This window comes from Microcaecilia unicolor, chromosome 1 (assembly GCF_901765095.1).
Source record: "Microcaecilia unicolor chromosome 1, aMicUni1.1, whole genome shotgun sequence".
Lineage (NCBI taxonomy): Eukaryota > Metazoa > Chordata > Amphibia > Gymnophiona > Siphonopidae > Microcaecilia > Microcaecilia unicolor.
In genome coordinates this window covers 574127776-574152681 of record NC_044031.1, presented here as the reverse complement: position 1 = coordinate 574152681, position 24906 = coordinate 574127776, and the positions used below count along the sequence as shown (strand labels likewise).

Sequence of the window (24906 nt, the reverse complement as noted above, 5' to 3'; positions counted from 1 at the left end):
CTGTAGGTGTCACCTATATTTATTTCAAATTTCTATTCTGCACAATTCTGCGCTCGCGGTCTTGGCAAATTACAAAGTTATATACACAGTAATAAAATACATCACAAAACTCAGATCAAAAACAAATCAAACAAAAACTGTTTCTATAGCCATATACTTGCCCCCTCTACCTCACAAAACCTCCCACCTCCTCAAATATTTTTGAAAATAAAAAATATTTTTAACTGCTTTCTAAAGCTAAGCAACGTTTCAGCTTTACGCATTTCCATTGGGAAGGTATTCTAGGGCTTAGGCTCCGCAATTTGAAAAATTGTAGTCCAAAGACCTACTATTCTAATAGATTGAAAACTTGGGATGCCATGCAAACACTTATTCTCAGACCTTAAAGAACGAGTAAGCCTGTACCTTGTCAGAACTGATGCCAGCCAAGAGAAACCTGCATTACTCAATGCTTTAAAAATCAAGGTGAGTACGTAAATTCAATCGTATACACAATCGGTAAACAGTATAGTGATGCTACAAGCACCCGCACCACCGCATTTTGAGCAATATCAAAATATTCTCTCTTAGCCACTAACACTACCTTTTGATATTGACACAATTGTGTTGCAAATGACACTTTGTCCTCTCCCGACAAAGACTTTTGTAAGGCCCGCTCTAAACGCCTCAAATTCTGTTTTAAAGCTTGCAACTTCGGGCAAACCAGGGAGCAGTAACTGACCTATGCCTATACTTCTCCTCCAAGGGTACCATCTGATTGAAAGTTTGAGACAATGAGGAACCCCATTTCTGTACTGCATACTCCAAAGATTACATGAAATTCAAAACCTTTTAACTGTTACCATGCAACTAAAATATCAGTTACTTGAAACTTATTTCCTAGTTCCCCCTTCGGCATCTTTTCTACCACATAATCTAAAATGACATGTTATTGTCCTATGATCCGACCATGGAATTGGATCTAACTGGAGATCTAAAATACCAGACTTCAGCAACGACTCAGCTACGATCATATCTAATGTATGACCAGCTTCATGAGTGGCCATATAAAAGGTCTGATAACTCAATAAAATTCAATACAACACACTCTTGACCCACAAGATCCATATGAAATATTAAGGTCTTCTTGAACTATTTCACAATCTTCTTATGGTTCAACAACTTTAAATTTGCAGATGATACAAAGTTGTTCAATCATCTCACTCATTATTCCCATTTCCAGATCATTTATAAATATGTTAAAAAGTAGCAGTCCCAGCACAGACTCCTGGGGAATCCCAGTATTTACCCTTCTACATTCAGAATATTGACCATTTAATCCTATTGTTTTTATCTTTTAACCAGTTCTTAATCCACAATGAGACACTGCTTCCTATCCCATGACTTTCTAATTTCTTCATGAGGTACTTTGTCAAATGCCTTCTGAAAATCCAAATACACAGTATCATCTAGCTCACCTCTATCCACATTTATTCACCCCTTCAAAAAAAAATGTAGAAGTATGTTCAGTATTTTTTTTCTTTATAATAGTCTCCACCATTTTGCCTGGCACCAATGTCAGACTCATCAATCTATAATTTCCCAGGTCACCTCTAGAACCCTTTTAAAAATTTGGTATTAAATTCGCCACCATTCAATCTTCTGGAAGTATGCTTGTTTTTAAAGATAAATTATATATTATTAATAAAAACTGTGCAAGTTCATTTTTTAGTTCTATCATGACATGGGCTCAGTTTTGAAAAATGTAAAATCCAAACCCAGAAAAAAAAATCCCCCAAAATAAAATTAGGAAAACCCAAGAAAACTTGACTTGCTTGCTGCTCTCAAGGACCACAATTTGAGACCTTAGACATCAGGAAAAACTTCCCCACTGAAAATTTACTTGAGCACTATAAAATGTGAATTTAGTTCACAACATTTTATTGGTAGCTGAAGTTTGCACCCGAGGCAATGAGAGGTGAAGAGACTTGCCTAAGATCACAAAAGATTCAGTGGGAGGAGTGGGCTGTAAAGCCTGGCCTTCCCATCTCTCAGCCTCCTGCTCTAACCACCAGATTAAAACCTCCCTATAAACGAAGACAAGAAGTAAAAAGCACATTATCCATTTCCTCCTAGACAGATATTTGTCCAAAGGAGATCCTGTGTGAAGGCAAGGGACTGGACAAGGTGACCTCAACATCCTTTCTAGCATCGTCTGTCTCAGATTCTACTTCCATCAGAAATAAATAACCTGGCAACAAACGAAAATTATTGGTATGGATTATTATGGATCACTTTTATTCGATATACCACCCATCAAAAAAGATATCTATGAGATTTACAAGTAAAAACATAAAAAATAGAGTGTATAAGAAAGGGAAGAAAAAGTGGGGAAACAATAGAATGCCTAAGCTACAGTTAATTTCAAATATGGGAATTTCAAACATGGGAATCAGTGGCGCAGTAGCAGCATGGTTCAATGGTTTCCCAAGAACCATGTCATATATCGTAAAGAAGTCTGATCAGGTATCAATCTCATGGACCTCCAAATGTGGGGTACCACAGGGCTCTCCAATATCACCAATACTATTAAATGTAATGATAACACATCACTCAGAAACAAAAATGGAATTAATGGGCTTCCACCCATTCATATATGCAAATGATGTAGCCATCTACATACCTTTTTGCAATAGTATCACAGAAATAAATGAAGAAAATTAGAAAAGGCCTGGATCTCATAGAGAACTGAACAACAACTTTCAAACTCAAACTAAACAGAGACAAAGCCATATTCCTGGTTCTATCAAGCCCACATAACCCCACATCCTACCAAAATTTCACAAACAATCATCACACATACCAAATCGAAACAACTAAAAATATTTTGAATTATTCTCAATAAACATCTAACACTGGACAATCAAATAGCAGCAGTAACATCAAAGTGCTTCAAAACACTATGGAAACTAAGAAGAATAAGAGTATTTTCCCAGACAAGCATTCTGAATAATAGTACAATCGACAATACTATCACAACTAGACTACTGCAATGCAACATACGTAGGCTGCAAGGAAAACACACTAAAATCATTGCAAACCATTCAAAATATGGCAGCAAGACTGATATTCAAGAAGTCAAAATATGAAAGAGCAACTTCACTGCTCAAAACACTACACTGGCTGCCAATCAAAGCAAGACTACAATTCAAAGCGAGTACCCTCATTTTCAAAATACTATTTGGAATGGCACCTGCATACGATTGAACTATCCCCGAGATATGCAAATCCAGAAACCAGAGGTTAGCTACTTCTTCACCTACCCAACTACAGAAACAACCTATAAAACCATCTACAAAGCAGGATTGAGCTACCTGGGTTCCAAATAGTGGAACTCAATACCAAATGCCACAAAAAGTATCACTAACTATCTACAATTCATGAAAACCTAGCTCTTCAAAAAATTCTACAGCTAACTATACAAGATATTGATGTCCCACCTCTACAAATCCACCACATCAAAATTCCTCAGATAAACACAAACTATCATCCTACCTCCATCAACGTCCTAACTCTACAAACTTCTTACTAAAACTGTAAAAATACCTACATAAATCATCATTCAACCTCTTCAAAACCACCCGCCGAAAATTCTATAGAAAACTACATAAACTATTGATGTCTTCTCCATGTCATAACAGTAATATATTATTGTACATTGTCCTATCCATATCCATAATGGTAATATACTATTATTGTATTTCTCACCTACAATGTAAATTGTAAGTCACTTTGAACCAAAACTTGTTTTTGGATAACAGTGGGATACAAGAATGCATAATAGAGAAAAGGGGAAGGGGATAGGGCAACATTAATAGACAGAATAAGATACAGAAGGAGGAGAAAGGTAGCAGAAAAAGGACTCAGGGATGAGGTTGGTAGCAGCTAAAACCTACACATGAGGTTAGCCAGGTTATTTTTTATGTTTTAACGGTTTTTATTGATGAATCAAAAAGTACAAATCCACCTCATCACAACGATTTCAGTACAATATTGCAACACTCACGGTAGTAACACAGCAAATATACACCACTGCTTACAGTCATCAAACTTTTTAACATTTTTACCCCCCCCCCCAACTATACTTTATATTCATGTTTCAACAGCTCTTATTAATGATATTATACAGATAACAATTATCATCGATGTTGTAGTAGAACACCCCCCTCCCCCCCTACCAGCATTCTAAAACAGTCTCCTTTAAACTCATATGTTCCCCAAACCCATATCAAACTTCTACCACTCTCAAACTTTAGTAAGGAACAGAATGTTACCAAAAATTAGAACAGTAAACCAAACCATGAAATCCTTCCCTCCCCCCCACTACCCCCCTCCCCTTGTTGAGAGATATCCATACTTCCAACTTCTTCCCACAAAAGATGGTCTGACTTCAATATATATTTAAAGCGAGTTCACCACTAAACTCCGTCCCCTAGGAGACAGGCTGTGAATATATGGTCCCCAAACATCCAAGAACCGCCTCCGCCGCCCAGGGGAGCTGCCCACACCTCTCCTCTCAAACAACATAAACTCATGGAGCTTGTTGCGCCAATGCCAGAAGTCCGGAGGGGTCTCCGCCACCCACTGGCTCATTATTAGCCTCTTACCAATCAAAAAGGCCTTCCGAACCAATTGACGGGCCGAGCCCCCCTGCAAAAGAAAAACTTCATATTTGTCTAACAGAATTCCCATCGGAGAGCACATGATTCTCGAGTCCAAAAGATCCGCCAGATATTGAGCAATGGAGTCCCAAAAATGTCTCACTTTATAGCAGCTCCACAAACAATGAAAAAGAGATCCCGGAGCCCTCCCACATTTCCCACATAAGGGTGTAGAAACCCCCCCCCCCATCTTGAATATCTGAGCCTTCGTTAAATAGGCCCTATGAAGAATGCGATATTGGCACTCTCTAAGCCCTGCACTCCCCGCCAAACTCCGTATCCTGGCCGTCAAAACATCGAACTCTAAAGTAATATGTGGTCTCTCCAAATCTCCTGCCCACCTCTGTCGAATATACTCCCGATCCTTGGGCTTCAAAAACTTCCCTAACACTTTGTGCAACCCAGAAATTGAAAGACGTTCACTCTGTACCGAATGGAAAAACTGTCTCAAAAGATGACAGTGCCCAGAGCCTAGGGCCTCTGTATCTAATGAATCCACATAGTGTTTTAACTGGGCATGGGCAAAAGTACCTCCCATATCATACCCTAGCCCCAGTGCTCCCAGGTTCAACATGTAACCTTGCCGGTTCAACACATGCTCCAACTGAGTTATCCCATGTCGCGCCCAGATCCGAAAAACCGCATTCTCCAAACCCGGCCGAAACAGCAAGTTGCCTTGAATAGGCAGAAGATCCGAGGTGCATCGACTCAGGCCAAACATCCGCATCATATCTCTCCAGAGCGTCCGCAGAGGGAGTACTAGTATACTGGAACGCAAATCAGGAGGAAGTGACTTGCTGGGAGCCTGCAAAAGAAAGTGGAAATGACACGGCGCATAGTATTGGCTTTCCAACCTCCTCCAAGTGTAATCATCTCGCGCCAAAAACCAATCGCCAAGATAACGCAGGAGACAAGCCCAATTATACCTCCTCAAATCCGGGAGCCTCAGGCCTCCTTCTCTCCATGTCCCCTGCAGCATGTGTAACGGTAATTTTGCCTTCTTACCTCCCCAACAGAAACGCCTTATCTCCTTTGTCAACAGATTCAAATCCTTTGTTTTCAAATAAAGGGGCAGCATATGTAATAGGTATAACCACCTAGGGAATTCCACCATTCTGAATAACTGAATCCGCCCACTAAGAGATAGCGGCAAAGACTGCCAAGCACGCAGTCTCTCCGTTGTGGCTCTCAACAATCTAGAAACATTCAGGCTATACAATTCTGAGACTTTCATCGAGATATGTAGACCGAGGTATTTAAAAGATCCCGACGCCCATCGAAGAGGGAATTCCTCGCCCCACGCCTGCCTTAGGTCCTCCATCAAGGACAATGCCAATGATTTACTGTAATTGAGACGGAACCCCGCAAAATCCCCAAACTCCGTAAATAGTTCCAAGAGAGCCGGTAGGGAAGAGCGCGGCTCCGTAAGATGTACAAGCAAGTCGTCTGCGAAAGCAGAGAGCAAGAACTCGGAATCTCCTATCTGTACACCCTTAATCTCCGGGTGCTGTATCATTTCACGGAGAAGAGGATCCAAGGAGAGAATGAACAAAAGGGGAGACAAGGGACACCCCTGCCTCGTCCCTCTATAAATCCGAAAGGATCTCGAACGTTCTCCATTTACCCACACATAGGCCTTCGGCTCCGAATATAAGACCTTGATAGCCTCTAGAAAAAAACCCTCAAAACCGTAAGAGCGTAAAACAGCAAACAAATACGACCAACTGACCCGGTCAAACGCCTTTTCCGCGTCAAAACTCACTAAAAGCGATGGTAGGCGTTTCCGGGCTACAGCTTCCAGAGAGGTCAATAGAGATCGAACATTTTTCACTGCCGTCCTCCCCCTCACAAAACCCACCTGGGACTCCTCAACCAGGGGTGGCAAGACTTAGGCTAATCGATTGGCTAAGATTTTAGCATATAATTTCGCGTCCACATTGATTAGAGAAATGGGTCTGTAAGATTCAGGGTCCACCACGCTCTTCCCCTCTTTAGGTATCACAACAATTTGAGCCTCCTGAAATGTACCAGGGAGCGCCCGCGTGGACACCATTGAGTTGAACAAAGTCAACAAAGGCCCCTGAACCTGATCAAAAAACTGCTTATAAAATTCTACTCTATAACCATCAGGCCCAGGAGCCTTGTGAGAAGCACTCTGTTGTAAGGCCAACATCAGTTCCCCCTCAGAAAATGGTGCATTCAAACCCTCCCTCTGCCGCTCAGAGAGGCTAGGTAAAACCAAGTTGTCCAAATACAGAGTACTATCTAACACTACATCCTGATCCGAGGCATATAATGCCTCATAGAACTTACCAAAAGTGTCCGCAATATCCCCAGCCTCTTTCATCATCCTCCCATCCTTGGCCTTTAACTGTGAAACCCGATTGACCCCCCTCCTTCCTACGAACCATCCTAGCCAACATGCTTCCTGCCCTATTACCATATTGAAACAAACGGTATTTATAATAGAGCTGAGTCTTGGTCGCCCGTTGATGCAATAGCTCGTTCAATTCTTTTTGCGCCTCCAACAGCGCCGCTCTACGTGTAACTGTAGGCGAGTGCCCGTATGTTCTCCGCAGCCTCTGGACCAAGCCTCCCAGACGAACAATTTCCTTATCCCTCATTCTCCTCCTGTGTGTTGTGTAGGAAATAATATCTCCTCGTAACACAGCCTTTGCTATTTCCCAAAACAGGGCCGGTTGATCTGCATGAGCTCCATTGTGATAAACATAGTCCCCCCATCTATCTAACAGGTGTTTATGAAATCTCAGGTCTCTTACCAGCTCCAAGGGGTATCTCCACATCCAGTTACCCTGGCCCTTCAACCGACCCGTCAACGTCAGCCATATCAAGGCGTGGTCAGAGACTGCGTAGGGACCAATCTTCGCCTTTTGTACCTGAGAGAATAAGGAATGTGAGACAAACAAATAATCCAGGCGGGACTGAGAACCATGTGCTCGTGAAAGATGGGTGTAGTCCCTCTCAGACGAATGTAACATCCGCCATACATCTACTAGTGCCAGGGCTTTACATAGGGAGGTCAGCTCTTTACGACTCCCCCCCGGACTCTGGCAACCTGGGGTGGAACGATCCATGAGAGGGTCACATACCAAGTTGAAGTCTCCACCCACAATCAACTCCCCTTCTGCATGCGGAGACAGCCTTTTAATCAGATCCTGAAAAAATTTGCCATTAAACACATTAGGGGCATAGACATTGCAAAAGACTAAAGGGCGGCCATTAATCTCCACCTTAGTTAAAACCCACCTACCCTCCGGGTCGGCCCAGACGGAGCTGATCCGAAGCGGGATGCTTTTCCGAAAGAGAATCAGCACCCCTGCCTTCCGACCCACCGCCGGGGCTTCCACTAAAGACCCCACCCACCCTCTTTTAAATTTAGCATGTTCTCCAGAGGAGAGATGTGTCTCCTGGAGCAAGGCCACGTCGGCCCTCTGCCTCTGTAACTCCTGCAAAACTTTAGTTCGTTTAATAGGGGAGGAAACCCCCCCCACATTCCACGAAACTATTTTAAGTGAACTCATAAGTCCAGTAATCATGCATTTGAATAACAATGTTAATTTCACCAAAAAGCAAGAGAGAAGGCCCCCCAGCCCTTAGGCCCTCCCCCCTTAACCATCCATTCCAGGTACTCTTCCTCCCTGTTCCTTCCAGATATCTCCACAACCCCTCCCACCCCCCCCCCCAACCCCTCGTCTATCCCCTGTATAACCCTTCATGGCTCCTAAAAGAGAAGCCCAATCACGCGAGCTCCCCCCTTACCTATGTATACCCCATTGTCAGTCACACTTCCCATGTCCCCATTATCATCCAATCCTTATATGGCTCATGTACTCAGGTCTTAATCCCTCGGCTTCTCCCTCACCACAGAATTATCCTCTGATTACCTATATAATCCCCAACTGTTTAAAAGAACAAAACAATCATTTATCAAGTCCCCATCTTGAAGGCCCTGAAAAACAATACAAATAGCATCACATTATATCACATAGTGCACCAAGGTCTCTTCAAGTACGTTCTTAGGAACGCCAAGCTCCAGACAATCATCAGGCAGCAAAATCATGCAGTCCCGTTAAATTTCAAAAGTTTTTGTCTACCAGACCGGGTCGCTCATGCTGGTCCCTCAGCTCTCACAGCCTGCTGCGCAAACTTCGACGCCTCCTCCACCGTGTTGAAGAACTGCTGGGACCCTCTATACCAAACCTTCAGTCGGGCAGGATAAAGTAGAGCAAATTGAATCTTATTCGTGAACAACAGTTGGCACACATCTCGATATGCCCTCCGCTGCTGAGACACCGCCGTGGAATAATCTTGAAAACAACACACCACAGAGTTCTCATATTTCAGCTGCTCCACTTTCCTGAGCGCACGAAATATCTCCTGTTTGTGTGCAAAATTAAGCACTTTAAAGATCACCACTCTGGGCCTCTGATCCTCTTTTCTCAGGGGGCCCAGCCTGTGGGCGCGTTCTATTCGCAGCGGACCCGTTGCCAATGTCAAGTGAAGCGCGGTGGGAAGCCAGGATTCTAGAACAGATCTCAGATCAGCTTCTTTGATAGTTTCCGGAAGACCTATCATCCTGATATTGCTCCTCCACGCTCTATTTTCGAGATCTTCCAATTTAGCCTCTAGACGTTCCACTTTTTGTTTCAGGGTTTTATCTGAGTGTTCCTGCCGCTGCACGAAGTCTTCTACATCGGATAGCCACTGCTTGTACTGAGCAAACTCCGTCTGGATGCCGCCCAACTTATCATCTATCCCCTGCAGTTGTTCTGTAATCCGTTGCAATTTTAAATCCACGGAAGCCTCCAGCATCAAGGATACCTCTGCTGCTACCTCTGCAGCCCACGCGGAGCTCACCGTCGGAGGACTCCCGCTCCTTGCGTCCGCTATCTTGGATTCGAGGATCCGGCTTCTCGTTCCCTCCTTTTTCCCCGATTTCGCTGCCATCCGCCTGATTTATTCACGTTCCGTCAGCGCCAATGTTAGCTTGGTATCTCCCCTGTATTCCGGGTGAATCACCGATTTCGCCGACGTGTTTTACCGCTGTAATAGCTTAGGTAAGGAGGGAGCTCTGCACGACGACAGCCACCTTCTAGCCGTGCATCACGTGATCTCTAGCCAGGTTATTTTTAATCTGGGGGGGGGGGGAATACGTAATAGAACTGCATGTTTTTAGTGCCTGCTTACATTTCTGAAGGGAGGTCTCCATTCTAATATTGAGGGGCAGTCTTATTATTGCCATCCTTCACAGCATCACAGAAATTGCACATGGTTATAGCATCCTGTCTGAGACAGCCTACAGTTTGAGCCTGATTGCAAGTTGCTCCAGTGCACAGAGTGAATGGGAGAGGAGGAATCAGATAGCTCAAATTCTCCAGGTTAATAATACTGAGGACTAGCCATATCACTATGCAACTACCATCTATATCTAGAATAAAACCAACATGCGCTTTTTACAGACAACATACTCATCTGTGATTTACAGAAAGGAGTTAAATTAATACAAGTCTGAAATGTATGGTTATAAAAGATGCATGAAATTGGTTTTCACAACTCCCTGCAAACCTTCATCAGTGCAGGCCTTGAACCCCCCCCCCCCCCCAAACAAACACAAAAAAAACCACACACTCAATACCAACATGCAACCCCTTACTGATCCAAGGAAGAGAATCAGTGAATGAAAGATTTACTTTGAGAATTATTCTTTTAAGATATCTGAATGTTTATGCAAGATTCATGAATCGACAATAGCTGGGGTTGAAGAATCAAATGGTGTTACTACTCACTGGGTTTGAATTTACTTAAATTTAACCCCCTTTTATTTATAGAAATGACTACATCACCTTCCCTTTTCAATCATATCATATCATGTGGTGTACAATAAAGTAAATACGCTTCTGTTCTATTCAGAGCATTTATATCCCAGTTTGTATCATGGAATCAAAGCTGGTCACAAAAAGATTAACGAATTAAGAACATTGTGTAGTAATCAAATATTAAAGAAGGGCTCAACAAAGTTTCAGAATCAGCTCAAAAATCTAGGATCCAGATTTGTAACGAGCTCGCACACGCACACACATACACCCACAGATCTCTCTCTCTCTGCCCTCACCCCAGCAAGCACACACCCATAGATCTGTCAATCACCATCTCATATACCCTCCTGTAGCATACATTAGCCCCCCCTCAGTAGCTGTTACCCAATGATGACTTTCTCCCCCCCAAACTGAATTCTCAATATTCTCCAGCTTTTTATCCTCTCCATTTGCACATACCTGCCTAGAATCTGCACCCCAGCACACACTGACACCAGTTTTCACTCCCCTCCCTCCAGTAGAACAGACACCAAATTCACACTCACCCTCCCACTAGTATTAGAAACCCAGTTCATGCTCCCCTACCCCCAGCAATAATAGAGAATCAGAAATGGAAATTAAAGATATCAAAGATGCACATTTCCCAAAGTTCACATGGCCCAAAGGATAAATAAAATAAAATTTTCTACTTTTGTAGCCTGAGCATTTTATTTTTCCATTTGATTTGGTTTGTGTCTCTTCTACTTTTCTGTGTTTTTCCTGCTTTTCCAGGGTCTCCTGTCTATTCAACATTTCTTTTCTCTCCATGTCTGCTATCCATCTTCTCTCCGTATCCCTATCTGTCTTCTCCAGCATCTATCCTAGTGTTCTTGGTGTTTCTGTTCCTATCTTCCTCCATGTTCAGCATCTGCTTTTAATGTCCCTATCCTCCCCTTATATTCAGCATTGCCCCTCTGTGTCCCTATCCTTCACCCTTTGATCAACAATGCCCCTCAGTGTTCATATGTCACCACTGCCTTGTGCCCCTGTCTCTATTCTTACTCCATGCCCAACATCTCTTGACTGTGTCCTGTCCCTCCCCTCTCTTCCTTTCCTCCCACACCCCAAGTCCAGCCTCTCTCCCTCTCTCTCCCCTGACCTCCCTCGTGGTCTGGCATACTCTCTCTCTCTCTCTCCATCTGTGGGTTCAGCACATCTCCTCCTCTAGTCCAAACCCTGGTCCAATCTGTCTGTTCCCTCCCCCAGTCTGATCTCTCTCCCCCGTCTTGTATTTCCCTTCCTGGCAGGTCCAGCCCCTCCCTACCCCAGGATTCAGCACATCTCCATCTCCCTCCAGCCCCTCACCCCAAGGTTCAGCACACCTCACTCTTCTCCCTTCTGCCAAGGGTCCAACATATCTTTCTCCCTCATCCCCCTCAAGTTCAGCATCTCTCTGTCACCCTTTTCCCCTCCTCCCAGAAAACCTGCCACTGATCCTCACTGTCAGAGTGGCAGCCATTCAAGACATGCTGCTGTTGCTGACGTCTAGGTCTTCTACATGAAATAGATAGCAGTTTGGACTGTTTACATCAGGAAACGCTACGGAGGCAAAATTCCTAGTCATAATAAATGACTGTTTCTTGGAGCAACTGGCCCAGGAACTGACTAGAGGGGAAGCCATTTTAGATCTAGTCCCAAGTGTAATGCAGGGCATAGTATGAGAGGTAACGGTGTTGAATCCACTGGGAAACAGTGATCATAACATAATCAGGTTTCAGCTAATATCTAGAGTGAAACCACAAAGGAAAATGGTTAAAAAGAAGCTAAAAAGATTGGCCGCAAAGGTTAGGATTTTAAATCAGGCATGGACGTTGTTTAAAAATACCATTTGGAAGCCCAGACTAGATGCATTCCAAGTATTTATAAAGATGAAAAGAAGAGATAACCACAGCCAGCATGATTAAAAGATGATTAAAAGATGAAGTGAAAGAAGCTATTATAGCCAAAAAAACATCCTTTACAGAATGAAGAAAAGGACCCAAATGAAGAAAATAATCAACATAAGCACTGTCAAGCTAGATTCAAAGCTTTGATAAATAAGGCTAAGAGAGAATATGAGGAGACACTTGCAGCAGAGGCAAAAACTCAAAGTAATAACTTTTTTAGGTACATCAGAAATCAGAAAGCCAACGAGGGAATCCATGCAGAAATTAGGTCCTACCTTCTAATTTACTTTCCTTTAGTCCCTCCAGACCGGCCCTGCAAGACTGATGGGTTGTGTACGCCTTCCAGCAGGTGAAGACTGAGAACATTGAAACTTGAGAGCTCATAGGAATCGAGCTCAGCTCCTTCAAGTCTCAGTATATCAGTAACAAAGCAATAAGAAATAAGAGAGAAAAGTGAAGAATCTGTGCACCGCTAGATTGTACAACTATGGATAATGATAGTGCAAACGCACGCTGGCTAGGACCAACGCTAAGAGCATAGGAATACATATGCATGAAAAGAGACATCTACAAACAGTGCGTCTCTGTTTTTTTTTTTTTAAACAACAAATGTTAGTGAGGAAAAAAACAGTGTTTCCATAAAGACAAATGCAAGAAACTACTGCAAAAACTTTAGAGCACCGTTTGTATAAAGACAAAGGCAAGAAACTACTATGAAAAACTTAAACTGCAAAGGGAGGGATCTGGGCCGGTCCGGAGGGACTAAAGGAAAGTAAATTAGCAGGTAGGACCTAATTTCTGCTTCCTTATCGTCCCTCCAGACCGGCTCAGCAAGACTGATGGGAAGTACCAAAACAGTCAGTTAAGGGAGGGACTGAAGCAACACCGCTGACAGAACCCTTTGACCTAACACAGCATCCTGGCGTGCTTGAATACCTACTCTGTAATGTCTCACAAAGGAATGAAGAGAAGACCAGGTAGCCGCTTTACAAATATCTACCGGAGATACCAAAGAATATTCTGCCCAGGATGCAGCCTGATTTCTAGTCGAATGGGTTTTAATACCATCTGGAATAGGCTTGCCCTTAAGAAGATAAGATGAAGCAATGACTTCTTTAATCCATCTAGCTAAAGTGGCCTTAGAAGCTGCCAAACCTTTGCGTGAGCTCCCTAGTAAAATAAAGAGGCGGTCGGGCCGACGAAACTCTTCAGTCCGTTTGATATATTGACACAAAACTCTTCGAACATCGAGTGATCGTTCATCCTCCGATCCCATAGAAGACCCTAGGGACGGCTGAATGATAGACTGATTAAAATGAAAAGAAGAAAAAACTTTTGGTAAAAAAGATGGAATGGGTCGTAAAACAGCACGATCATGTAGAAACTCCAGGAAAGGAGATCTGCAGGAGAGAGCTTGAAATTCAGAAACACGTCTCGTAGAAGAAATGGCTACCAGAAAAACTATTTTCAGAGTGGTAAATACTAATGCAATCAGATCCTTATGGAAGACCCTTGCCACAGAAGGATCCTGCCCCTGAATAACTGAAGAATCAGTCTGCTCACCTTCCAAATCTTCTGTATGCATTTCATAGTCCTCTAGTTCGGGAATAAAATGCCGTGAATTCATGTCCATGTTGTCTTCCTGGTCCTCCCAGGAGACTATAGCCCTTTTTGTAGTAAGAAGAGAGTCAGAAACCTCTTATGCTGGAAGAATAGGAGGAGGAGAAGACTGTTTAAGAAAAAGGCTTTATACATGTCCAAAACAAATTCAGGAGGGAATCCCCCTTCAGGAACCCCTCCCTGAGCACTTTCCAAATCAGCTGAAACTGAAATTGTCCAGCACACGGGTTTCCATGCAGCCTGAGTCGCATTGAGCGCTTTATCTAAAATGGTGGACAGTCCTGCTGAAACTGGCTCTGAAGCGCATGGAAAAAAATAAAAGATGAACACACACTCAATGCATGGAAACAGATACAAAGAAAATACAAATACACAATAAGACAAACCAAAAGAACATACTACAAACTAAAATAGAGCCTGACTAGAAAGACACGAAGAAACTATACCAACTTGTGAACAAACTACTAGACCCTTCAGCGGTCACTGCAACCAATACAGACATCCCATCAGCAGACAAACTCACTAAATACTTCAATGAAAAAATTACAAACCTACGCAAAACGCTACCCCAGAACAAAATACTAATATCGAAAACTTCATCAATGGTTTGGATCCAAACCCTAGAGAATACCCAGCTGACCGAGCTTGGTCAAACTTCACGCCCCTCACCGTCGAAACAGTCACCCAGGCGATCAAAAGGTTCTCCAACACCCACTGCCAATTGGATACCTGCCCCAGTTACCTACTAAAATCCGCTCTTGACTGCTTCATAACAGACCTCACAACTCACCTAAACTACATGCTCCTACATGGTCTTTCCCTGAGAAATATGGCAACATCCTACTCACCCCAATCCCTAAAGATACCAAGAAAAAAAGTGAACTCGCCAACTACTGCCCAGTTGCATCTATCCCACTAGCAGTCAAACTGATGGACAGCTTGGTGACCAAACAGATTACTAACTACATGGACAAGTTCTCAATACTACATGAATCACAATCAGGATTTTGTCCCCTCCACAGTACCAAAACTGTGCTAATCACTCTCCTGGCCAAATTCAAGAAGGAAATAGCCACAGGTAAAAGCATACTCCTCCTCCAATTCGATATGTCGAGCGCATTCGACATGGTAAACCACAATATACTACTAAGGCTTCTAGACTACTTCAGGATTGGTGGAAATGTACTTAGTTGGATCAAGGGTTTTCTAACCACCAGAACATACCAAGTGAAATCAAACTCAAACATATCACCACCTTGGAAAGCAGACTGTGGAGTACCTCAAGGATCACCACTTTCACCAACACTCTTTAACATAATGATGATCCCATTGGCCAAGTCCTTATCAAATCAAGGCCTCAACCCGTTCATCTACACAGATGATGTCACAATCTACAACCCCTTCAGACATGACCTAACAGAAATCACCAACAAAATCAAACTCGGCTTGAACACCATGGACTCATGGGCAAATCTTTTCACTTAAAACTAAACACTGAAAAAAACACATTGCCTCATCCTCGCATTTCATGACAACATGTACAAACCCATAACCTTAATCACCCCAGAACACACCCTCCCTATCTCAGACAGTCTGAAAATACTCAGTGTTACAATCGACCATAACCTTACACTCGAGAGCCAAGTGAACTCCACAACAAAGAAAATGTTCCACTTAATGTGGAAACTCAAACGCATAAAACCTTTCTTCCTGAGGGAAATATTTTGCAACCTAATACAATCAATGGTACTAAGCCATGTAGACTATTGCAACGGAATCTATGCGGGATGCAAAGAACTCACAAAGAAACTTCAAACCGCTCAAAACACGGCAGCCAGACTGATATTTGGCAAATCACCTTTTGAAAGTGCCAAATCCCTCCAAGAAAAACTGCACTGGCTTCCAATCAAAGAACGCATTACCTTCAAAATCTGCACCCTGGTCCACAAAATCATCTACGGCCAAGTCCCAGGATACATGACAGACCTCATAGACTTACCAACCAGATCATCTCGAACACACCTAAACCTCCACTACCCAAACTGCAAAGGACTTAAATACAAAACAACCTATGCATCTAGCTTCTCCTATATAAGCACACAACTATGGAACACATTGCCAAAAGTTGTGAAAACCTACGACCACCTAAACTTCAGGAAATCACTAAAAAACAACTTGTTCAAAAGGGCATACCCCACCGACCCAACATAAATACCTACACTCGGCAACACAGCAAAACCAAAGCTCGTAATGGACACTACCTTTCCTCATCCCAACCCCCATTGACCTGTAACACGTGTACCTTTCTATGACTACACCTTGTATTTGTTTCTCTACCGGACAAGGTGAATGCCTTTATGGTACTATGTAAGCCACATTGAGCCTGCAAATAGGTGGGAAAATGTGGGATACATATGTAGCAAATAAATAAAATAAATACTAAGCGCCAGCCGAGTCCCAGCACCTGGAACCACCACGGAGGGTATAGACTTCGGCCCTGCCGGTGCCAATAACGCCGGTACCGTCGGATCTTGAGCGGTACAAATCTTGCAAATACCTGCAGCGGTAAGACCACATCACTGACAAACAGAACATCGCTTTGATTTTTCAGCCACAGTACACGGCAACGTTTTAAGGAAACAGTCACCTCAGAGCACAGACAAAAGCTAAAATAAAAGAGCGCTGGTCTTTTGTGAGGAATATATATATATTTTTTTCACTGTGCTCAGGCAGAGAAAGCTAACATTTCCTTTTAAATCGTGACTGCTTCCCACAGCACTGCAACACCCTTCCCTCAAAGTGGTGGAGGCTGACAAGAGCTGAAATTAAAACGACAGCTCTGGGAGAGTTAAGGGGGGAGGGATCCGGCCACCCGAGTTTACACCCCTGACACACAAGACAACCCCCCCCCCCCCACCCGCAGGTTTCAGCCTCTGCCAGCAATAAAAATCCTAAGGGTGCACAGAGTAATAAATACCTTTTTTTTTTTTTTAAAGATAAAGACAGAAAGAAAGAGACTTTAGGGCTCACCATGTCTGTCACCTGCTGAAGACTGAGAATACTGAGACTTGGAGGAGCTTAGCTCGGTTCCTATTGGCTCTCAAATTTCAAGGTTCTCAGTCTTCACCTGCTGGAAGGCATACACAAAGCATCAGTCTTGCTGGCCGGTCCGGAGGGACAATAAGGAAGGGACTGTTAGATCATGAAGGAGCAAAAGGGGCACTAAGGGCGGACAAAGTCATAACGGTGAGATTGAATTAATTCTTTGCTTCGGTCTTTATGGAAGATGATGTAAGAGATCTAGCTGGACCTGTACTGGAAATGGTTTGCAAGGGTGATTATGCAGAGGAACTGAAAGAAATCTCGGTTAAAAAGGAAGATGTACTGAACCAATTCAACAAGATCAAGAGTGATAAATCACCTGGACCGGATTGTATACACCCCAGGGTACGGAAAGAACTCAAAGGTGAAATTGCTGATCTGCTGTTAGTGATCTGTAACCTGTCATTAAGATTAAGATCATCCGTAGTACTTGAAGATTGGAGGGTGACCAATACTTCACTGATTTTTAAAAAGGGTTCTAGGGGTGATCCGGGAAATCACAGACCGGTAAGCCTGACTTCAGTGCCTTTCAAGACATTCTGCTCTTGCCAATATCAGGGCTTTCCCTCTGCCAGGTCCCTCCTTCAAATTTCCATAATCCAAAGATCAATTTGGCAGTCATAGTTTGTAATAACTGTAATCTGAAATAATGCTTAGATTAATTACCAAAGGAAGAATTTGCAGTAATTGAATTGAGGTACAATGAATGCATGGAGTACTGACCAACGATGTTCAGGATAAAACAAAACAAAAACCTATTGATCAAAGTTGTCTTAATTTTAGAAAAATCTGAACATATTGGTGATGCGCATGTATTAAATCCTGCAAATAAAGAAAAGGATATCCTATATAATAATTCTCACCACCAACGTTCTAATGTGTCTGCCTGTGTCCGTGGCGCCTTCGGAGTTGCTGAGCTAGGTTCCGTAGCCAGGCTGATGTCACTCACAGCTGATTCCCAGGCAGCTGAGCTAGGCTCCGTAGCCAGGCTGACATCACTCACAGCTGATTCCCAGGCAGGGGGAGGAGTAGGGAAACACGCGGAGCAAGTGGCAAGGAGTGGCGCCTCAAACAACGACCCTCCTCTCCCCTGCCCCCCCTCCAGCCACCCATGTCCAGTGACACTACTCTCCCCCTGCCCCCCCTCCAGCCACCCACGTCCAATGACCCTGCTCTCTCACCTGCCCCTCCTTCATCCACCCAGGTTGTGTAACCAATTCTTCAGGGTAGGCAGGAAAGATCCCCAGTCCTGCCTGCCCACTGCTGGCACTGACGCTCCCCCGCTGCCGGATCGCTGTTCAAAATGGCCGCCGATACTTACAAGGGCAGCCTCCAAGACTTCAGCAGAAGTCTCGCGAGTCCACCATTGGAAGTCTCAGTGGCCATTTTGAACAGCGATCCGGCAGCGGGGTACCACCAGCGCCAGCAGCGGGCAGGCAGGACCGGGGATCTTTCCTGCCTGCCCCAAAGAATTGGTTACACAGCCTGGGTGGATGAAGGAGGGGCAGGTGAGAGAGCAGGGTCGCTGGACATGGGTGGCTGCAGGGGAGCAAGGGGAGAGGAGGGTCGCAGGACATGGGTGGCTGGAGGGGGCAGGGGGACAGTAGGGTCGCTGGACATGGGTGGCTGCAGGGGGAGAGGAGGGTCGCAGGACATGGGTGGCTGGAGGGGGGCAGGGGAGAGGAGGGTCGTTGTTTGATGCGCCGCTCCCTGCCACTTGCTCCGCTTGTTTCCCTACTCCTCCCCCTGCCAATCAGCTGTGACGTCAGCCTGGGTGGCTGGAGGGGGGCAGGGGAGAGGAGGGTCACTGGACATGGGTGGTTGCAGGGGGGGCATGGGAGAGGAGGGTCATTGTTTGATGCACCGCTCCCTGCCACTTGCTCCGCGTGTTTCCCTACTCCTCCCCCTGCCTGGGAATCAGCTGTGAGTGACGTCAGTCTGGGTGGCTGCGGGGGGGGGGGGGGGCAGGGAGAGAGGAGGGTCGCTGGACATGGGTGGCTGGAGGGAGGGGGTGAGGGGGGTCCTGAGACCAGAAAGGTGGGGGTGAAAGGGGGGCCTCAGACCATAAAGGGAGGTGGGAGGGGGCACACACTCACTCACTGTCTCTCACATACACTCTCTGTCTAACACACTCTCCATCTCTCACACACACTCTCTCACAAACAAACTCCAAGGAAAACCTTGCTAGCACCCATTTCTGACAGAAACGGGCCTTTTTTTACTAGTAGTAATAAATAAAACTAAGAACAAAAATGGGCGTTTCTAGAACCATTTGTCCGATACATGCAGACGTAGGCAGATCTTCAAAAGCACTTTGCTGTCAGCATCTGATGCAAGCTGATTTTTTTTTTTTTTTGTTGCTGTTTAAATTCATTGTTGGCTAATGGATACAGTTTGGGTGAATAACAATGCCCAGCTGAAATTCTTCTGTTCAGAATTAGGAGATGTCTGGTTAGGGCCAAAGTTTATTCAGATGGCAGCATTATTCAATCACTATTAAGATACATTTTTGTGTTTAGGGTGACTAGGGATGGCTCCACCACTAGGCATACCAGGTAGTCACTTAGGGCATCAAATTGATGGGAGCAACAAGAAATATCTGAGTCGCAGTAACTTGATAGGAGCAGCAAAAAACATCTGAGTCAAAGCAAAACAATCAGTCCTGAAAACCTCACCAACTCAAATAACCATAAGCAAGTTATTTTTATCCACAAAGAAGTGGGAAATTTTTAAATATTGAAATATTAGAATATTGGAAGGGGGGTCTACAAGCCTGAAAGATTTGAGTAGTGTACAGAGCTAAAGATTTGCCTTAGGCACCGAATACCCTTGCACCGGCCCTGGGGGTGACTAAACAAATAGGAGTCTTAATTAACTCGATGCACTGCCCATTTAACATGCAGATCTGCACTAGTCCTACCTAAATAAAGCCTCAAAATACTGGACATAAAGATAAGGATATAAACAATCTACTGATTTATGCAGTGGCCATCTTTCTGAATATTGCCCTCATGTATGCTATGTCCTTCAAAATTTAAAACCACAATATCTAAAAATATTTTAAAATCATCAACCCCCCCCCCCCCCCCCCCCCCCCCCCCCCCCCCCCCCCGTTTACTAAGCCGCAGTAGTGGCTAGTGGTGCACTAATGCCGACACAGCCCGTTCACTTTGAATGGGCTGTGCTGGCATTGCTACAAAGCTTAGTACACATTATTCCAGACGTACAGCAGGTACAACTCTAAACAACTGCAAGAAGTGACAGATTATTATTATTATTATTTATTGCATTTGTATCCCACATTTTCCCACCTTTTTGCGGGCTCAGTGTGGCTTACAATATGATATGAATGATGGAAGTACAATTTGTTACAACTTGGTTATGGATTACATTGTGAAGAGTTATGCGAGACAATCGAAGTATTGTTGCAGAATATAACAATGGATCAAAGCTTTGAAACATTGGAAGGAGACAGCGGGAAGCTAGAAGGGCATTATGTGTGGTATACATATATCTGTGGATAAAGGTATGAGTGAAGATAGATTCAAATCTAGCTACCAGCATCCTGTCCACGACAGCGGCCAATCCAGGCCAAGGGCACCTGGCGAGCTTCCCAAACGTACAAACATTCTATACATTTTATTCCTGGAATTGTGGATTTTTCCCAAGTCCATTTAGTTGTGATTTATGGACTTGTTCTTTAGGAAACCGTCTAACCCCTTTTTAAACTCTGTTAAGCTAACCGCCTTCACCATGTTCTCCAGCAACGAATTCCAGAGTTTAATTATGCGTTGGGTGAAGAAAACTTTTCTCTGATTTGTTTTAAATTTACTACACTGTAGTTTCATCGCATGCCCCCTAGTCCTAGTATTTTTGGAAAGCATGAACAGACGCTTCACATCCACCTGTTCCACTCCACTCATTATTTTATATACCTCTATCACGTCTCCCCTCGGCCATCTCTTCTCCAAGCTGAAAAGCCCTAGCCGCCTTAGTCTTTCTTCATAGGGAAGTCGTCCCATCCCTGCTATCATTTTAGTCGCCCTTCGCTGCACCTTTTCCAATTCTACTATATCTTTCTTGAGATGCGGCGACCAGAATTGAACACAATACTCAAGGTGCGGTCACACCATGGAACAATACAACAGCATTATAACATCCTCACACCTGTTTTCCATATCTTTCCTAAGATGGACTATATTGGTCTTTATCTGCCATTATTTACTATATTACCAACAGTTGGTCATATAGGTGACCAACCAACAATGATATACATCCAGTTTTAAGGTTTTTTTTCTCTCTCTCCCCACACACTTGTTTTTATTATTATTTTGGTAGACCTACAAATTGATTCTATAACAGATAGCTTCTAGTCAGTCTAGGATCTGAGAATACTAGGACTTTAATCAAAACAAACATTTTTCTCAAAGGAATTTAAGCAGTGTACAAACAAAATCAATATACTAAAATACAAAAAAAAAATCTAAAAAGTGCTAAATACAAAGGTTCCACCAACAATTAAAAAAAAACAAAAAAGACAAACTGATTTCCCTATTGTGTTCTCTATAAATGCTAGGCTGCATGTCCCTGCATGCAGTAGGATAACCCCAGAACTTGATCAACCTGTCGGGCAAATCTAGAGTCAGTTGGAAACCCAAAATTAAAGATCCCATAGACCTAACTTAAGCAATCTCCAAATAATCTAGGAAACTAGGGGACTGTTAGCACAGAACCACATCAAGTTTTAGGCACATCACTGTCCATACCATATGTTTTACCACTCTCAAGACACCGTTAGCAAGTTTTTAGGAATGAACAGGCCATAAAACCTACGTTGCTGTATTCCTATTTATCCGCCACCATTTGCTCACTGTCCCCTCTTCTGTGCCACCTGTTTCCCATTCTTCTAGGTGGGTCCCGCCTCCTAGCTTTTGTACCCCCTTATTGGCGAGCGTTCTTCTTTCTATTACGTTACCTAGGCTACTTTCACCTGTAACAATCCCTCACCGCAGCTCTTTAACTTAATCTAAGGAGGCATCGGCGAAGGCTAGGCAGAGCAAACAAGCAGGGAGGTAGGAAACCTCCTTTCCCTTACCAGCTCCAGGGAAATGAACGCCCCGGTGTAGGTCCTGAGCACATCAATGCCCGTTGGCAGGTTGAGCGTGGGGGCGCTGTAGGCCAAGGCGGCGGGTGTGGAACCCGGAGGAACGCCGGTCTCGGCCATGTCTCCCGGTGCTGTGCTATCCTGTACAGCGCCTCGCAGCTGTCCCACCCCGCCGCCGCTCCAGGGCGCGCGCCTCTTCCCACGAAGGGGAGGGCCAGAACAGCAGGTAGGGACAGAGCCGCAGCCCTGTCACGTGGCCAGGTGAATAGAATGCCGACGATTTGCAGCCAGTGTGTCACGTGAGCACACCTGGACAGGTGTAGTCCCCGGACAGCCACCGCCTAGCAGCTCTGAGCTTATTTGCGTGCGCTGAACGATTTGTGATTTCTGAAACCGATCTTCACCATCACATAGTATTCTCTGATCCTCTCCTCAGTTTATCAACGGCTTTGTTGTTTGTGGTAAAAATGGGTGTTCAGCACTGCCTGTGATGTATTAATTGGTGTATACACACTTATATGGATAAATTTGTAAGTTCATCTTTTTGCTTCTTAAGGTCATAGCTCTCCAGAGGGAGGAGAGGCACTAGGAGTGCTTCTCTTGAGGCTGGAGGAGCTGAGGGAGACAGAGTACATAGAAAGGACCAAGGATGTTTAATGACAGGAAACAACATGATGCCACAAGGCTGAAACTGGTCTACAACCATTCCGCCCAAGGAGGTTTTAATTCTCCCCAATGCAGCCTCCACCACACAAAACAATGTAATTGAGTGGATGACAAGCTCCACCTACAGGCTTCAGACCACATGCTCTGTGGCCAGATAGACTCATGCTGTCTCCTGTCATTAAACCTCCTTGGAGAAGACCTACAGGGAGTTGTAGAGAAGTCCCACCTCCAGTCTGGTAGCCCCTGTGCTGCCTTGGAAGAGGGAGGTTTTCTGAAAGGAGAACATCACCCTGGTGAAGTAAGAAGTAGTCCTGTAGCCAGGACCTGCCCACCAGGGGATATCCTCATGCACTGAGGATGTATCTCCAAGAACTTCTGCCCAGATGGAAAGGGTTAGGAAAGCTGTTGGAGTTGGTGATTTGATCTTTAGGTATATAGATAGCTGGGTGGCTGTTGGACATGAGGAACGCCTGGTCACTTTCCTGCCTGATGCAAAAGTTGTGGACATCACGCATCACCTAGATAGGATTTTTGATAGTGCTGGGAAGGATCCGGCTGACTTGGTACATGTGGGTACCAATGACATGAAAATGAAGGAGGTAGATTCTGTAAGCCAAATTTAGGCTATTAGGTAGAGAGCTGAATTCTAGATCCTCCAGGGTAGCATTTTTAGAAATGTTCCCCATTCCATGTGCAGGACCCAAGAGGCAGACAGAGCTCCAAAGTCTCAATATGTGGTTGAGACAATGGTGCAGGGATGAGGGATTTAGATTTGTTAAGGAACTAGGGAACATTCTGAGATAGGGGGAGCCTGTTCCAAAAGGATGGACTCCACCTTAACTGGGATGGAACCAGGCTGCTTGCGCTAACTTTTAAAAAAAGAAATAGAGCAACTTTTAAACTAAAATGGGGGGGGGGGGGGGGAGCCCACAGTTTCCCAGGAGCACATGGTTCGGTGTGGTGTATCTTTGAAGGATACTATTGAAACAGCATTTAGAGAATCCCAATAGAGAGGTTTCAACAATGGTGCCAGGAGTGTTTAAGGAGAGAGCAGGGTAAAGGATGCACCTTATCCCATTCAACTTCTAAGCAGATTAGGAAAAAACAATTTGAAGTGTCTGTATATGACTACTAGAAGATGGGAGAGTTAATAAGCATCTCAGAGACATTGTCAAAGGAGGACAATCAATGGGAAACTGTTAACAGGGTACAAATTATATCACAGTGATAGAGTGGATCAAACTGGTGAGGGGTGCGGTTGCACTATTTGTTAAAGAGGGAATTGAGTCATAAAAAAATAAACATTCTACATGAAACAGACAGCAGTGTGGAATCATTATGGATAGAAATTCCATGTGTGAAGGGACCAAGTATTCTTGTAGGGCTGTACAACCGTCCATAGGATAGAATGAACAGATGGATGAAGAAATGTTTACAGAGTTTAGGAAAGCTGGCAAATTGGGCAACAGTATAATAATGGATGATTTCAATTACCCTAATATTGACTGGATAAATGTTACATGAAGGAGTGCTAACGAGGTGTACAAACAAACTACAACATAATAAATAACTGCTTTTTGGAGCAACTGGTCCAGGAACCAACTAGAGGGGGAGCCATTTTAGATCTAGTCCTTAGTGGAATGCAGGGCATAGTATGAGAGGCAACGGTAACCTGTTCCGGGGCAGAGGGAGCATGGAACGAACGAAGGACAGGCGTGCACGGCACCCCCCCAGCGGCGTGCACCCGGGGCGGACCGCACCCACCACCCCCCCCCTCCCCCAGGAACGCCACTGATTCAAAGTAATTTAACCATCCAAAAATGACTCCTAGCTGGTTAAATCATTTGTTCTGGGCTAATGGTCATATTCAGTGGCATTTAACCAGAGAGTGCCACTGAAAATGTCTTGTTAGCACCCATAGCTATTTTGGGGTTGTTTTAGGGGCACAACCA

The 24906-nt window shown here is 44.2% G+C and overlaps 1 protein-coding gene across 1 annotated transcript in view; it reads right to left on the bottom strand.

The window, feature by feature from the left end:
- The window catches only part of MAL2 (mal, T cell differentiation protein 2), a 67699-nt gene extending 45167 nt beyond the window's left edge, over positions 1–22532 (bottom strand). The window contains exon 1 of the mRNA XM_030218382.1: positions 22280–22532. Coding sequence (XP_030074242.1) covers positions 22280–22408 — 129 coding nt within the window. The 5' untranslated portion in view covers positions 22409–22532. The remainder of the gene's footprint in view (positions 1–22279) is intronic.
- Positions 22533–24906: the final 2374 nt, after the last annotated feature.